The sequence below is a fragment of the Dermochelys coriacea genome, chromosome 9 (genome assembly GCF_009764565.3).
Source record: "Dermochelys coriacea isolate rDerCor1 chromosome 9, rDerCor1.pri.v4, whole genome shotgun sequence".
In the NCBI taxonomy this organism is placed as follows: domain Eukaryota; kingdom Metazoa; phylum Chordata; order Testudines; family Dermochelyidae; genus Dermochelys; species Dermochelys coriacea.
This window is the reverse complement of record NC_050076.1, coordinates 77,968,147-77,982,057: the sequence shown is the minus strand read 5'-3', so window position 1 is coordinate 77,982,057 and position 13,911 is coordinate 77,968,147. Positions and strand designations below refer to the sequence as shown.

Here is a 13,911-nt window from a genome sequence, read left to right as displayed (position 1 = left end):
CTGCAATTTAAGCCCATTGCTTCTTGTCCTAGCCTCAGAGGTCAAGGAAAACAATTTTTCTCCTCCCTTCTTTTAACAACCTTTTATGTACTTGAAAACTGTTATCATGTCCTCACTTAGTATTCTCTTCTCCAGATTAAACAAACCAAATTTTTTCTATCTTCCCTCATAACTCATGTTTTCTAGACTGTTAGTCATTTTTATTGCTCGTCTGGACTTTCTCCAATTTGTCCACATCTTTCCTGAAATGTGATACCCAGAACTGGAGACAATATTCCAGCTGAGGCCTAATCAGTGCGGAGTAGAGTGGAAGAATTACTTCTCATGTCTTGCTTACAACAGTCCTGCTAATACATCCCAGAATAATGGTTGCTTTTTTTGCAACAGTGTTACACTGTTGACTCATATTTAGCTTGTGATTCACTATGACCCCCAGATCCTTTTCCACAGTACTCCTTCCTAGGCAGTCAGTTCCCATTTTGTATGAAAGCAACCACTGGCTTCAAGGAGACTACTCATGTTTTTAAGGTTCAATTGGTGCAGGACTGGGGCCAAAATGTTTGTTTGGGAGGCACATACCAGAACTATATCTCGGGATTTACTTGTAAAATTCAAATAGACAGCAAGCCATTCAAAGGTCTTGTAGCTGTGAACTGAGGTAACTAGTGTGTTGTAATATATTTGCAAAAGGGAACTCAAATTACAGGAAATGTATGGGCGGGGGGTGTGTGAACACAAATACAGTTCCTGTGTGGGAAGATATAGGCTCAGATCCTCTAGTGTGGTGTGGCTCTTTGTGCTGCACTGCCAGTGTATAGTGGACATAAAGCTTACATAAATGGTCACATGAGGATTACTTCTGCATAGGGTGATCATCTGATAATGCAGAGCCAGTGTAGTAGCTCCTATGCCACCCCCTCATGGCTGGGGCTTCCCTAATCCCAGGCAGCAGGACCAGTTCCTTGGGGTGGTTAGTAGCTAGTACAAGTTAGAACAGTCCTTAGGCTGCTCTAAATTACACCAGAAGATGGGCCTGCCACATAACTGGCCCACAACTGGGGAAGTGTAAAGATGGCTTAAAGTCATCTGTGCACATGCCCTTCTGAATTAGGTGATGACAATCAATGATCTATGCCACTGAAAGTTAAAAACCAGGGCAATAAATAACTGGGAATAGGGAAGAAATTTTCCTGTGAAATCAGTGTCTGTTTTGGGATTCAGTGCATACTCTCCTCCTCTCTTTCCCCTCCCCCTTTGCATAAGCTCCATCAGCTTCTATCTTGGCAAATATTTACATTTCCCACTGGCTCAGTGACTAATGGCCTTTGTAGACTTGCCTCATGACCTTATGTGGGATTTGAAGAGTTTGTCTGCATGAATTTACTAGCTGGCAAATGTTTTCCTGCTGCTCTGATGTAGCTTGTTTAGTGGTGGTGGTGGTGGTGTGGGGGGTGGAATATACATACCTTCTGAGCACGTTTTCAGAATATTCATTCACATTTCAGTCCTTTTTGCTTTGAGTCTCTTGGAATTTAAATGCTCCACAGTACGATCAGATAAACTCCTCAATGGCAGCCAGAGGGGTGTCTGATCAGAAAGGTATGAGTAGAAGCAGGTCCCTTTGGATTTTTGTCTCTATTTAACTTTGATGAAGATGCATTTGTTTTGTTCATTTCTCCTGCAGGAGTTCTGAAATCATGGGTGTCCCACTGTGAGCTTATTTCTACTGCAGTGCCACACAAAAAACTTTACAAAGGAAGTACAGCTACACTGCACATCCAGCTTGTTTATGGCTTTCTTGAAATGCCTCATCGTCTTTCTCCTTTAATGAAAACTTTTTCCTGGGTCCCTGTATCACACTGGAGGAGGAAGCCTTTCTAAATGTGGAAAGTCTCCTCCGAAAGTTGCCCCCTGAAAAGAAATACAGGAGTGGGTCAAAGCAGCAGTTTGAAGCTGCCAAGGATAGGGTTATCACTACTAATTTCTGCATGAAAAGGATGTCTACACAGCTGGAGTCTTTCCTCTTCAGGAAGTGAAGGTGGATTGTGCGCTGAATATGGTAAGGTGTGAAGCTGACCAGGAAGGCAGCTGTTACAATGATTATCATCCAGATGGCCTTCCTATGAGTAGACTGATTCTTCTTCAGTGAATTCTTCAGTAAGGTCCTTATGATCATGGCATAACAGATCGTTATGATACTAAAGGGGATAATGAAGCCTACAAACAGTGCAATATAATGTAGGACCAGCAGACTGGTCATCTGACTGCTTTTTGGAGGTTCAAAGCACTTTGTCTTGTTACCTTCTTGGTAAGACCCACTCAGTAAAAATGGAGAACTTGTCAGTGTGACAAAAGTCCAAATGCTCACACATACCAGTTTGGACTTTTTCTCAGTTATAAAATTGAGATTCTGGATGGGGAAAACTATGGCTATGCAGCGAGAGAAGCTCATGGCTGTCATGAATAAAATGCTACAGTACAGGTTGACGTAGAATGCATAGGAACTAACTCTGCATAACAAGTCACCAAAGAACCAGTTGCCTCTGTGAACATAATACACTACTCGAAGAGGCAGAGTGCATACACAGAGGAGGTCTGACACTGCAAGATTCAGCATGTAGATCTGAAAGGCTGTCTTCTGCTGGTACGTTTTTATGAGGACACACAGTACAAAGCCGTTTCCAACAAAGCCCAGAATCGCAATCATGGAGTACAACGTGGAGTACACTTTATTTCGGAAGTCGTCAATGGTCAAAGTGCACGTCAAGTTGCCGCCAGACAATACAGTCATATTTCCTGAGGTATCCATGGGCTCTGCGTGAGAGGTATCACCTTGAGACCTACAGTCTAAAGATGAAAAATAAAAGTGAGTTTTATAAAGCAGTACATCAAAATATAACACAATTATTAAATGGAAAAGACAGAAAGGTGGGTTTTTTGTTTGTTTTTTTGGGGTTGGGCTTGGAAGGCTCATATTGAGCTAATATTTCAAATATCTGATGGTATAACTATCCACACAAAAGGCAGAATTCGTATTATAAACAAAGGGTGAGATTTTCAAAATTCCTCAGCATTGGCTGGACTCTTCTCCCATTGAAGTCAATTGGAGTTTTGCCATTGACCCCCAAGGGAGAAGAGTTAGCCCAACACTGAGAACTTCTGAAAATCCCATGCTAATTTCTCATAACTCATTCATTCTGAAGTAAAATAGAAGCAAATAAAAGAACAAAACAAAAATCCCCACTGGTGCTACCACTGGTTCCAAACTAGCAGTAGTACTGGTTGGAGCTGCAACGCAGACAACTTTATTGGCTTCCAAGTTCTAACTTCCATGTTAGTTAAAAGGGGGAGAAGGAAATATCTGACAGCAGTATAATCACTGGTCAGCAAATATAGAACTTTAAAATATATTCAAAAGGGACACCTTTAGCTACTCGCTCCTGTTTTTAATGTGCTCACTCTCTAAATGCCTGGCAAATCCCAGCTCCCTCCACACCATTCCAGAGGCCTTCTTGCATGAGGACAGACCTCAGCAGGAGAAAGCCCATAGGGCAATTTTTGAAGCTTTAACCAAAGTGTACAAAGAAGCCTTTTCTAGTACAGAGAACAATTTAAAAAAAAAAAACAACTTTAAAAATAATCTTGAAGACAACTCCAAGGTTGAGGCTGCTCACAGCTAGAATAGATGCTTGTTAGCTGCCAAAATCCTGCACAGGCCTCACTCCACTTAGGGATAATACAAATCTTAACTTGTCAAATTAATATAATATACACAGTCCCTCACTCATTTCAGAAGCGTCTTATATGTTAGCCTACCAAAATCCAAATGTGGGAGGAGGGCTTACAATGGGAAGTTAACTATCAGGAAAAGCTTCCGACAACATGGGATGCATTTCTTTAATATCAGTGCTTTCTATAATCCCCCTTTGGTGACTCAGCATTTCTTCTGTTGTAAGATGCTAGCCTTACTCACCAGACTGGGGAATCATCCCATGCCCAAATCAGTTTTTAGCCCTGCCTCCAGTCTCCATTCATTGTGCAAACCTCCAAGAAATTCACAAAAGAAAAACAGAACTTCCAGTCAGGGCTTTCTATCCGGCCATAACACCTAGGGCTTCCCACCTGCAGTCTCCCTTCCCCAGGAACTACTGCAGGAGAATATCCCTTCCTGCAGCATATTCCGACAGCTCTTTATAAGAAACAGCTATCCCCTTCTCAGCTGCACTTGATTAGTGAACAGGGCTGGCTAGTCCCAGATCTCTGGCCCTTACATTGGTGAGCCACCCTGTTACATATATAAATAGTTCAGATGCCAAAAAGATGATGAGGATGAATTCCATCTCGGTCTGTGATGGGGACTATTGAAAGAGGTGCTATGAAGATAAAGATTTACTCCCCAAAACAAAGAAAACACACATATCTTATGCAGCACCATTTAGGAAGTGCACACTAGTGTGATACAAGGGGGCATATAATGTCAGTCTTCTGAAATCATCAAGGGAAGTGCTGAGCTCAGGCATTTAATCACTTTTGGTTTCCTTTAATACTGGACAACTTCTGTATCAAATAAATATTTCTTGGGGGACATAATATTAGAAATGCTCAGCAGCAATCTCTGAAGGACATGCTAGCTATCGTGTGTGTGATTTGTAACAAACCCCTCTGTATGCCTGTAGAGGGGCAGGCGAGATTTGGAAGTGGACAAGCAAATCTGATATAGAATGATTTGTTCAGAGCCACTTCCCAGCAATGGGCAAGATCACATTCTCTCTGACTCAGAGCAGAATAGGCAAATCCTCCATCCCTGCCTAGGTTAGCTTCCTTACACAGGTTTCAGAGTAGCAGCCGTGTTAGTCTGTATTTGCAAAAAGAAAAGGAGTACTTGTGGCACCTTAGAGACTAACAAATTTATTAGAGCATAAGCTTTCGTGAGCTACAGCTCACTTCATCGGATGCATCCGATGAAGTGAGCTGTAGCTCACGAAAGCTTATGCTCTAATAAATTTGTTAGTCTCTAAGGTGCCACAAGTACTCCTTTTCTTCCTTACACAGACTCTGTTCCTCTTTGTGGGTTTCGTTCAGTTCCATTGCTTTATGTAGAGCAATTTAGAATATCAGGCTGTCTGATATTAGCAGTAGCATTTTATAATGTTTGAAGCAGATGAATAAAAACAAAGAGCTATGTCAAACACTTAAAAAAGTCTTCACTCTCAAGCAAGATGTTTGAGATTACATATGTGAGAAAGAATTAATACATGATGGCATGGTAAGGGTTTATCTGCATGAATTTGCTTAGACTGTGAGTTTTTGGGGCAGGGACTGTCTCTGTTCTGTATTTGTCAGTGCCTACCACAATGGGGTTGTGTTCCATGACCAGGGTTCCTAGGCATTACAGAAATACAACTACTAAATAAACAAATAAATAAACAAAATAAGCAAAATAAATAAATAATGTAAGTTTGGAATGGTCAGATTACTCAAGAGTGGGAAAGGCATCAGAGGGTTATGCAGGTGTTCCCAAACGATATAACATTTATAGTATCCTACCCTAACAAGCCCTCTGGATGTGCCAAACATTTTACAGCAAGTCTATTTTTATAAATATTCTGGGAAGTTTTAAAACTTAATTGGGACTACTTTTTGTTTTCCTTCATCTCTGAAACCAGACGCTCTAGTTACCATGAGTTCAACAAAAACTCTAAAAGTGACCAGAAATAGCTTTCCATACATAAAAATATCATGACCTTAAGGTCTGATACCTCAGGATAATCCATGGGTCTTCCCATGGACAGAAGTAGATAGTCTCCCTGTTTAGAGTAGCTCAGTGATGAGCCTGATGGTCTTTGGGGAAGAGGTGTGGCTGCAGTGGTGGGAGAGGCTGTGGATGGAAAGATCTTACAACATGCAAACTTAAATAAGCAAGGGCCATGGGGCTTTCACAGACCTGAGGGGATGTTCACAGTTGTATTTGGATGCCAAACTTATCCTGATTTTGGTTGAGAGGATTCTATGTGACACTTTGCACAACTATGCCCTCAACCTGGGACTAATTAAAACCAATTACTTACTGTAGGAAGGATTTCCCTCCCACTATTAGTTCCCTGAGGACCCAATCTCCCCCAGGTTTGGCTATTATACATAAATTACTATTTCTGTTATTATCCTTAAGAAGACAAGCAACTAGTCAACAGCTATTTCTGATCATGCTTTTCTTTTAAAACAGCTGAGCACTGACATTTGTTGGGTTTCTAAATATGATTAAAGATTTCCTTTAAATCACGAGCGATTTGTAAGCGAACTAAAAACCACTGATGAAATGTGCTGCATTCAAACAAGTGGGCTGATTATAACAAATAAAATATGTGTCAATTCTTGTGTGTATCTGTTGAAAGAATTTATTTGCTAGCCGATGATGATTTAGATTAGTTTTGCATCATATGAATTAGGCACTGGAAAGTCTAATTTACAAACATGACCAAATGCCTCTACTGATGTAGTCATAAATAGGAATTTTAAACTAAATCAGTTTGTGTCTACACTTGATGGAGTCTTGAACCAAAACCTTGGATCTGAACAAACCTCAGTTGTGCAAGTGTTCCAAATCTGAGTCCAGATCCAGACATAAAATTTACAGATAATCCCCCCCCCCCTTTTTTTAAATAGTGGCAGAACCAGAACCCTGGATCCAAACGTCCAACCTTGGGTAGAAATTGGACTGAACTTTCTGACTTAGACCTACTGCTTGTTCACATATTGAGGGTATAACAGATCCCTCTCTTTTTATGTTCTTTACACAACGACAATTCATTGAAACATTTATCTATGTACAGCTGCAGCTAACATGGTAGGCATGTAAGCAACCAGAAGGGGGCAGCCACGATTAACCAAAACAAAGTATATGCCAAATTAAAATAACCACCAAACAATTTAGAGAGGATTTAGTTTTGTTATTCTTACTAATTCTTCATATACTGTAGCCACGCATCTAGTGGATTTAAATAAATGACACTGGAAAATTGCACTAAAGAATTAAATAAACAAGAGAGAAACCCAAGTATAAGATGACACTATGGCTGTTTTTAAAATGAGAGTTAAAGCATAATCAACCCTAGGTGTCAATTCTAGTGTTCTTAATGACGTGAACCAGATTTAATTTTCTCTGAGGAGGAGTATGTGAGCTGCCTGCAAACACTGAACTCAGAAAGCTGCTTTTAAAAATTCCTTATTGTTATATTTTAGCTTAAAGGATAGAGTGAGGGATAGCCAGAACATACAGAACAAACTGAAAACCTTGATGAGTTATATTGCATAGGTTTGAGTTGGCTTGCAAGATCAGTGTGGTGACTTGTAAATTTTTCTTTCTGTTTGCAGGATCAGGCCCACAGTGTATCATGTTTATTTTATAGTCTATTTTTTATAATAGAGTCCCTGGATGGATTGTCTAGGTCAGCAGTTCCCAGGCTATGGGTCATGAGTCATGACCCCACGCGGGGTCCTGCCAAAATAGTGGCTTCCATGCTGTCTGGGGTTGCAGGAAGCAACAAAGTCTGGAAATAGGATTATGCAGGCAAAAAGTTTGGGAACCGGTGATCTAGGACCTGATCCTACCTTCCTGAGGTCCACGGGAGCTTTGCCATTGACAGGGTTACCAACTCTCATGATCTTATTTCAAGTCTCAACATATTTGGTGTAATTCATGAAACCTCAGCTGCTGGAATAAAGAGATTGCATGAGAAACTCATCTTTCATGAAAAAAGCTGGAAGTTTCTAGGCCTCATGGGTTGCAGAGAAAAGTTTGCAAAAAGAAAAGGAGTACTTGTGGCACCTTAGAGACTAACAAATTTATTAGAGCATAAGCTTTCATGAGCTACAGCTCACTTCATCGGATGCATCCGATGAAGTGAGCTGTAGCTCACGAAAGCTTATGCTCTAATAAATTTGTTAGTCTCTAAGGTGCCACAAGTACTCCTTTTCTTTTTGCGAATACAGACTAACATGGCTGCTACTCTGAAACCAGAGAAAAGTTTGAAAGTGTGAAACAAGGGTACCCTAAAGTCTCAGAAATCAGAAGGCAAAAAAAAAAGAACCCCAAAGGTATTACTTTTAAAAATCTCCTGATTTTTAAGGCAATAATGGTCTTTTGGGAGCCTCAGCTCATGAAATCTGAACTGTTGAGGTTGGTAATAATGCGGTTGACTTCACTCTGTGAAGGATAAAGCCCCTAGTTCCTCTAGCCTTCAGTTCTGAACCTGCAACCACTTACGCACATGCCTGACTTTTCCCAGGAGAGTTCAATGGGACTATTTGTGTGCAAAATTACTCGTATGCAAGTGATTGCAGGGTGGCAGCAATAGAGAAGGATTTCCATTTCAGTTACATGAGCCTTTTGGCTATTAGATTTTTAAATAGTCTCTTTCTTTTGCCCACTAGTTTGGTCAAAGCTGAGGGACTCTAATATAAGTAAGTTTGGGTAATGTGGGTTGTGTGTGTTCTTCGTAATCTCCTCCCCCAAGCGTTTTATTACACCATGCAGTCAGTAAGCAGAAGTGTGCCAGTCCCTAGCACCTGTGACTAAGTTTGATGCCCATAGCAGAAAAGAGAGAATGGCAGTGAAATATTAGGTGCATTGTAGTGCCTGTGAAAGGTGCTGGATTGAAAGTGCTGGAGGTTGAGGTCATCTGTTTACCCCAAAACGGACACATAGGCAATGGCAATACAGTGTCCCCACATTGCCCTATCAATTAGCTTTAATTCTGAACCAGAGGGACCAGCAATTTTCAGTTTTAGACAGCAATTAATTTTCTATGTTTATTGACTGCTTGAGCTCTTAGCTCTTTACTGTGGCCTTGTCTACACTGGGGCTTTGCCTTGATTTCAGCTCCCAGTGTAGCTATACCAGTGCAAACTCCCAGTGTAGACAGGCAAAAACTCTATAAGCCATAATTTGCACCTGTGCATTTTACAACCATTTCAGTTAGGGGTAAGCTTTCCCAGGGCAAATAGAGGCTTTGCATTCTACACTAGAGGTTTGCACTACTGCAGTTACATTGGTGGCTGACCACCAATGGCTGAAATTGGGGCAAATTCCCAGTGTGGACAAGGACTAAGCATGCCAGCGAAACTTTCAAATGATGGTGGCGGCATTCTGATGTGGAAATCTATTTACTAAAAAGCTGTTAAATGACAGCTCTCAGTCATAGCTAATTGGGGGCTGGATTCAAGCCAAGCTACATGAGAAATGCTTCATCTTCTATTACCAATCCCATGGATCATCTAGTCTGCCTGCATCTGCTCTTTCTGTTAGTGTCCAATGTCCATGAAATTTTCTGTCATATTGATTAGGAGCAGTAGATCAGCTGTGGGTTCTTTTTAAAAAGTAGGAAAAATTCTATGCTGAAGAATACTTTTGTTATGGTTTCAAGTATCGGGGGTAGCCATGTTAGTCTGTATCCACAAAAACAACAAGGAGTCCGGTGGCACCTTAAAGACTAACAGATTTATTTGGGCATAAGCTTTAAGGTGCCACTGGACTCCTTGTTGTTTTTGTTATGGTTCTGTGCTACTCCTAGGTAAATCTATGCGCTATATTTTCTGTGGAGCTGTTAACTTTTGAGGAGATATGGTTTGAAAAGGTCACCGACATTCTTCATCTTGTGTGTTTTGTATTTTCCTTGCAAATAAAGATATGTGGAACCACAGAATCGTAGAAGTATAGGTTGAAAGGGACCTCAATAGGTCATCTAGTCCAGTCCCCTGCACTCCAGGCAGGACTACATAACTAGACCATTCTTGACAGGTGTTTGTCTAACCTGTTCTTAAAAACCTCCACTGACAGAGATTCCACAACCTCACTAGGCAATTTGTTCCAGTGCTTACCTACTCTAACAGGAAGGTTTTCCTAATGTCCAATCTAAACCTCCCTTGCTGCAATTTAAGCCATTGCTTCTTGTCCTATCCTCAGAGGTTAATGAGAAATTTTTTTCACCCTCTTCCTTATAATAATCTTTTATGTACTTGAAGACTGTTATCATGTGTGTGTCCCACCCCCTCCCCCTCCTTCCGGTCAGTTTTCACCCTGAGATTCTATGATATGATACTCTCTTCTCCAGAGTAAACAAATCCAATTTTTTCAATCTTTCCTCATAGGTCTTGTTTTCTAGACTTTAAATAATTTTTGTTGGCTCTCCTCTAGACTTTCTCCAATTTATCTACATTTCCTCAAATGTGGTACCCAGAACTGGATACAATATTCCAGCTGAGGCCTTATCAGCATGGAATAGAATGGAAGAATTAAGTCTTATGTCTTGCTTACAACACTCCTGCTAATACATCCCCATATGATATTTGATTTTTTTTTTTTACCCAACAGTGTTACATTGTTGATTTAGGGCTGCTTTGAGCGGTCTCTTAAACAAAAGTAATTGTCAGATTCTGAGAGACATAGGCTATAGATTTCCCTTTGCTTCCCAGATAATATGACTTATAACCAATAACAATAAAACTTCATTATCAATCTTATCCTGATGTATCAATATTTTCTTAAGAGGTAAACAATTGCTTTTGTATTTGATTAATTCTGACTTGCAATTTGATAGTATGGTATTTGTAGTCAAGTGAACACTAAAGAAACTCAAAGTCTTAATGTGATACCATTCAAGCTCTCTTGAAGGTCCTGTCTACACTGGATATTTTCTTTTAAATTTCCCACTGTTGTTACCACCAGTTCAGTTTCACTAGTGATAATAAAGCTGGGACTGCAAGTACAGACAAGCCAGCAGTGCTTTAACCTCGGGCTCTGAACTGGTTTAGATAACACAGTGGTTAAAATACAGATGGCTGGTGTTCACTTATTGCCTATATCTTATACAGGAATTTAAATGGCATCAGATAGAGATTTTTGTTTTTTTTAGTATTTGCTTGGTTACAAATACTGTACTTTCAAACTGCCAACCTTATTCAAGGTTTTTGTTATGACTTGAATACCTTTCAGCAGGTTTTTTGGTACATTGACGGTCATCAGGCAAATTTTTCAGTCAATACATAGAAATTCTTCCCAGATCCAAAGATATGAGCTATGTTCACCCATCCTAATACTAATATTTCTTTCTTTTTTTTTTTTTTTTCTGAGAGGAGGTATTAAAATGATCACTGTAGAATAAATGAGAAATGGTAGGGTTCTTTGGCTGGGGGTAAGTTTAATATTATTATGTAAGCGGAGAGCTTAATGTCCTTGAAAGAGATTTGCCTACTTCTGACCTTCTTGAAAAAACAGTAGACAGTGCTCACCTCCAGAGATGGGAAATGTGCAGCCTGTCTGTCAGTCCAGAAGATGCCTCAAGTGAGGTCCCTAAATCCATAGTTAAGCATCTGAATATAGGTGGCCTGATATTCAGTCCTGCAGATGCCTAACTGGATTTGAGGAACCTCACTCGTAGACACCCAGACTTGAAAGTTTTCTTCTACATCTGAAATACTTCTACAAATTATCAAAAAGTCTGGCATTACATCTGACGGAACGGAAAATAACCCTGTCAGTTACCGTAGACAAAGAAACCAGCAAACTTCTGAACTTGGAAATAAAGTCATGTTTTCTTCTAATTGAATCTGGACACATCCTCCCCATCCCCGGAAATCCCCAAACAACTTCCCCCTCCACACTGTTGAGGAATCCACAGAAAGCCCTAAAATGTTCCTTACTGAAGCTTTGCAAGAGTTCTGCCCCATTCATACTTCTCCCATTATGACAGGTTTCAGAGTAGCAGCCGTGTTAGCCTGTATCCACAAAAAGAAAAGGAGTACTTGTGGCACCTTAGAGACTAACAAATTTATTTGAGCATAAGCTTTTTTTTATTATGCTCAAATAAATTTGTTAGTCTCTATGAGCTGTAGCTCATGAAAGCTTATGCTCAAATAAATTTGTTAGTCTGTAAGGTGCCACAAGTACTCCTTTTCTTTCTCCCATTATGTCACTGTAGCTGTATTTTCCAAGTTAAAACATGCAATTTTCTAAACAGTTTATGAAAAAAGCCTAACTATAGGTTGCAAAATCAGGCTGACGAGAGGAGATAAGACTCTCCTGCCACTTCTGCAACTCTCACTGTACCTAGCAATCTGCAGTATTAAAGTGATGGAAAGAATCTTTGCAACCAGCATTTAAACATCAGATCAACTTACTTTTTAAGTCTCCAACTTGATACACTGGATCTTCTCACTGTTTTCACCCTTAGAAGTAAATGAAAAATTTTGGAGAAGTCTAAGTTCAGTATTTTCTTCCCAGATCTGTCTAGGGCTGGCTTCAGTTCCAAGCTGGTTATATCAGAGCGTATGCTAAGAGCACACAGACTATTTGCATTTTCTTTGATAGTTTAAAAAAGTCTCTGTAAGGATCCTCCCTTAAGAAAGCTCTTTGCTGTGAAAGGAGGCAGCATGTGGCTATTGGCTAATGCTCAAAGGGGAAGAAGACAACAGCCCATAAATATCTAAATATTAGTAGTTAAGTGAAAGTCACCTCATGATATTTTTTGGGTGTGGATGGAGAAACAAAAACAAAAAAGGAGAGAGAGAGGCTTGCAAATGCATCTGGCTCTTCTAGGCTCCAAAGACTCCCAGCTGCAGGAACTATATGGAGAGAGACCTTTCCTGCTTTAAAAGAAGAACAGCTTGTGTCCCTCCCCAATTCTTGTGGCTAGGGAGTGGCTTAACCCTATCAACAGTGTAAAAAATAAATAACTTTCCCACAACTCATTAAATCAAAGAAACAGATCGTTTAGACAAGCTGATCCCTTTATCTGGAGTATGTGGCAGTGAGTCCAGCACAGATCAAAGGGTGCCTTTGAGTTTGTCTTTTCCAGATACTTTTTCCTGTCCCCTTTCCACACTCACTATCTTGAGGCTTCCCATTTTTGTTACCTGTTTTCAAAATTAAATGTGCAAAGAACTGCTGGGCAATCTTGGACTAGATGAGACTGCAGTTTCTGATTTAAAAATCAGAGCTTGCACGTGTATAATTTAAAATCTCAGACTGTCATATAGCTTATGAAGCAACGAGGGTCCAACCTCAATTTTTATGTGACTTTAACATATAATGGAAAGCAAGGGGAGCTGGAAGTACAGTGGAGTTGTTCCATTTCCTTCTCAGTTGCGGCAGAGCAATCATCGCCTTTGGACAGAGTGACCAGGAGAAGGCTTTCCAAGGCCTCATCTTCAGTGCATGCTAATTATGAGTTAAGCAGTTGCAGGTTAGCCTATCACACTACAGCGTGACCACACTGTCCTTATCTGCACTTTGCTCTCGCTCCCTGCATCTGCACTGGTGCTGTTGCTCAGTGATAAGCAAGCCGCTATCTAGGCATGTGTAACCCAAGATTCATTGTGCCACACCTCACTGCATCTCTCTGGGCTCACATTCGCAAGGTGCTGTAGAGCAACTCATCCGCCCACTCGGGATTGTGGGAGGAAATCATCTAGATCTGGGAAATTCAATTCTTGGCAGGACCCAGGCTGGTGTGGTGGCATGCTGTTATATGCTTAGAGTATGAATAATGCTAATAATAAATAATAAAGCCTAACTATAGGTTGCAAAATCAGGCTGACAAGAGGAGATAAGACTCTCTTGCCACTTCTGCAACTCTCACTGTACCTAGCAATCTGCAGTATTAAAGCGATGGAAAGAATCTTTGCAACCAGCATTTAAACATCAGATCAACTTACTTTTTAAGTCTCCAACTTGATACACTGGATCTTCTCACTGTTTTCACCCTTAGAAGTAAATGAAAAATTTTGGAGAAGTCTAAGTTCAGTATTTTTCCACCAAATGCATCCGATGAAGTGAGCTGTAGCTCACAAAAGCTTATGCTCTAATAAATTTGTTAGTCTCTAAGGTGCCACAAGTACTCCTTTTCTTTTTGCGAA

General features: G+C 40.3%; 1 protein-coding gene across 7 annotated transcripts; it reads right to left on the bottom strand.

Annotated features, from left to right (window-relative positions):
• Positions 1–405: 405 nt before the first annotated feature.
• Positions 406–13,758, bottom strand: CYSLTR1 (cysteinyl leukotriene receptor 1). Of its 7 annotated transcripts, XM_043492343.1 has the most exons (5): positions 12,175–12,645; positions 11,287–11,507; positions 8,049–8,056; positions 7,823–7,833; positions 406–2,844 (listed from the first exon to the last, which is right to left on the bottom strand). In XM_043492343.1, exon 5 carries the CDS (start codon positions 2,807–2,809, stop codon positions 1,766–1,768), a length of 1,044 nt encoding a protein of 347 aa, XP_043348278.1. In that variant the 5' UTR covers positions 2,810–2,844; positions 7,823–7,833; positions 8,049–8,056; positions 11,287–11,507; positions 12,175–12,645; the 3' UTR covers positions 406–1,765. The 7 variants fall into 7 exon arrangements, with proteins under 7 accessions (XP_043348278.1, XP_043348280.1, XP_043348276.1 ...); XM_043492345.1 differs by lacking the exons at positions 11,287–11,507; positions 12,175–12,645 and adding an exon at positions 13,711–13,736; XM_043492341.1 differs by lacking the exon at positions 11,287–11,507 and having other exon boundaries at positions 12,175–12,644.
• Positions 13,759–13,911: the final 153 nt, after the last annotated feature.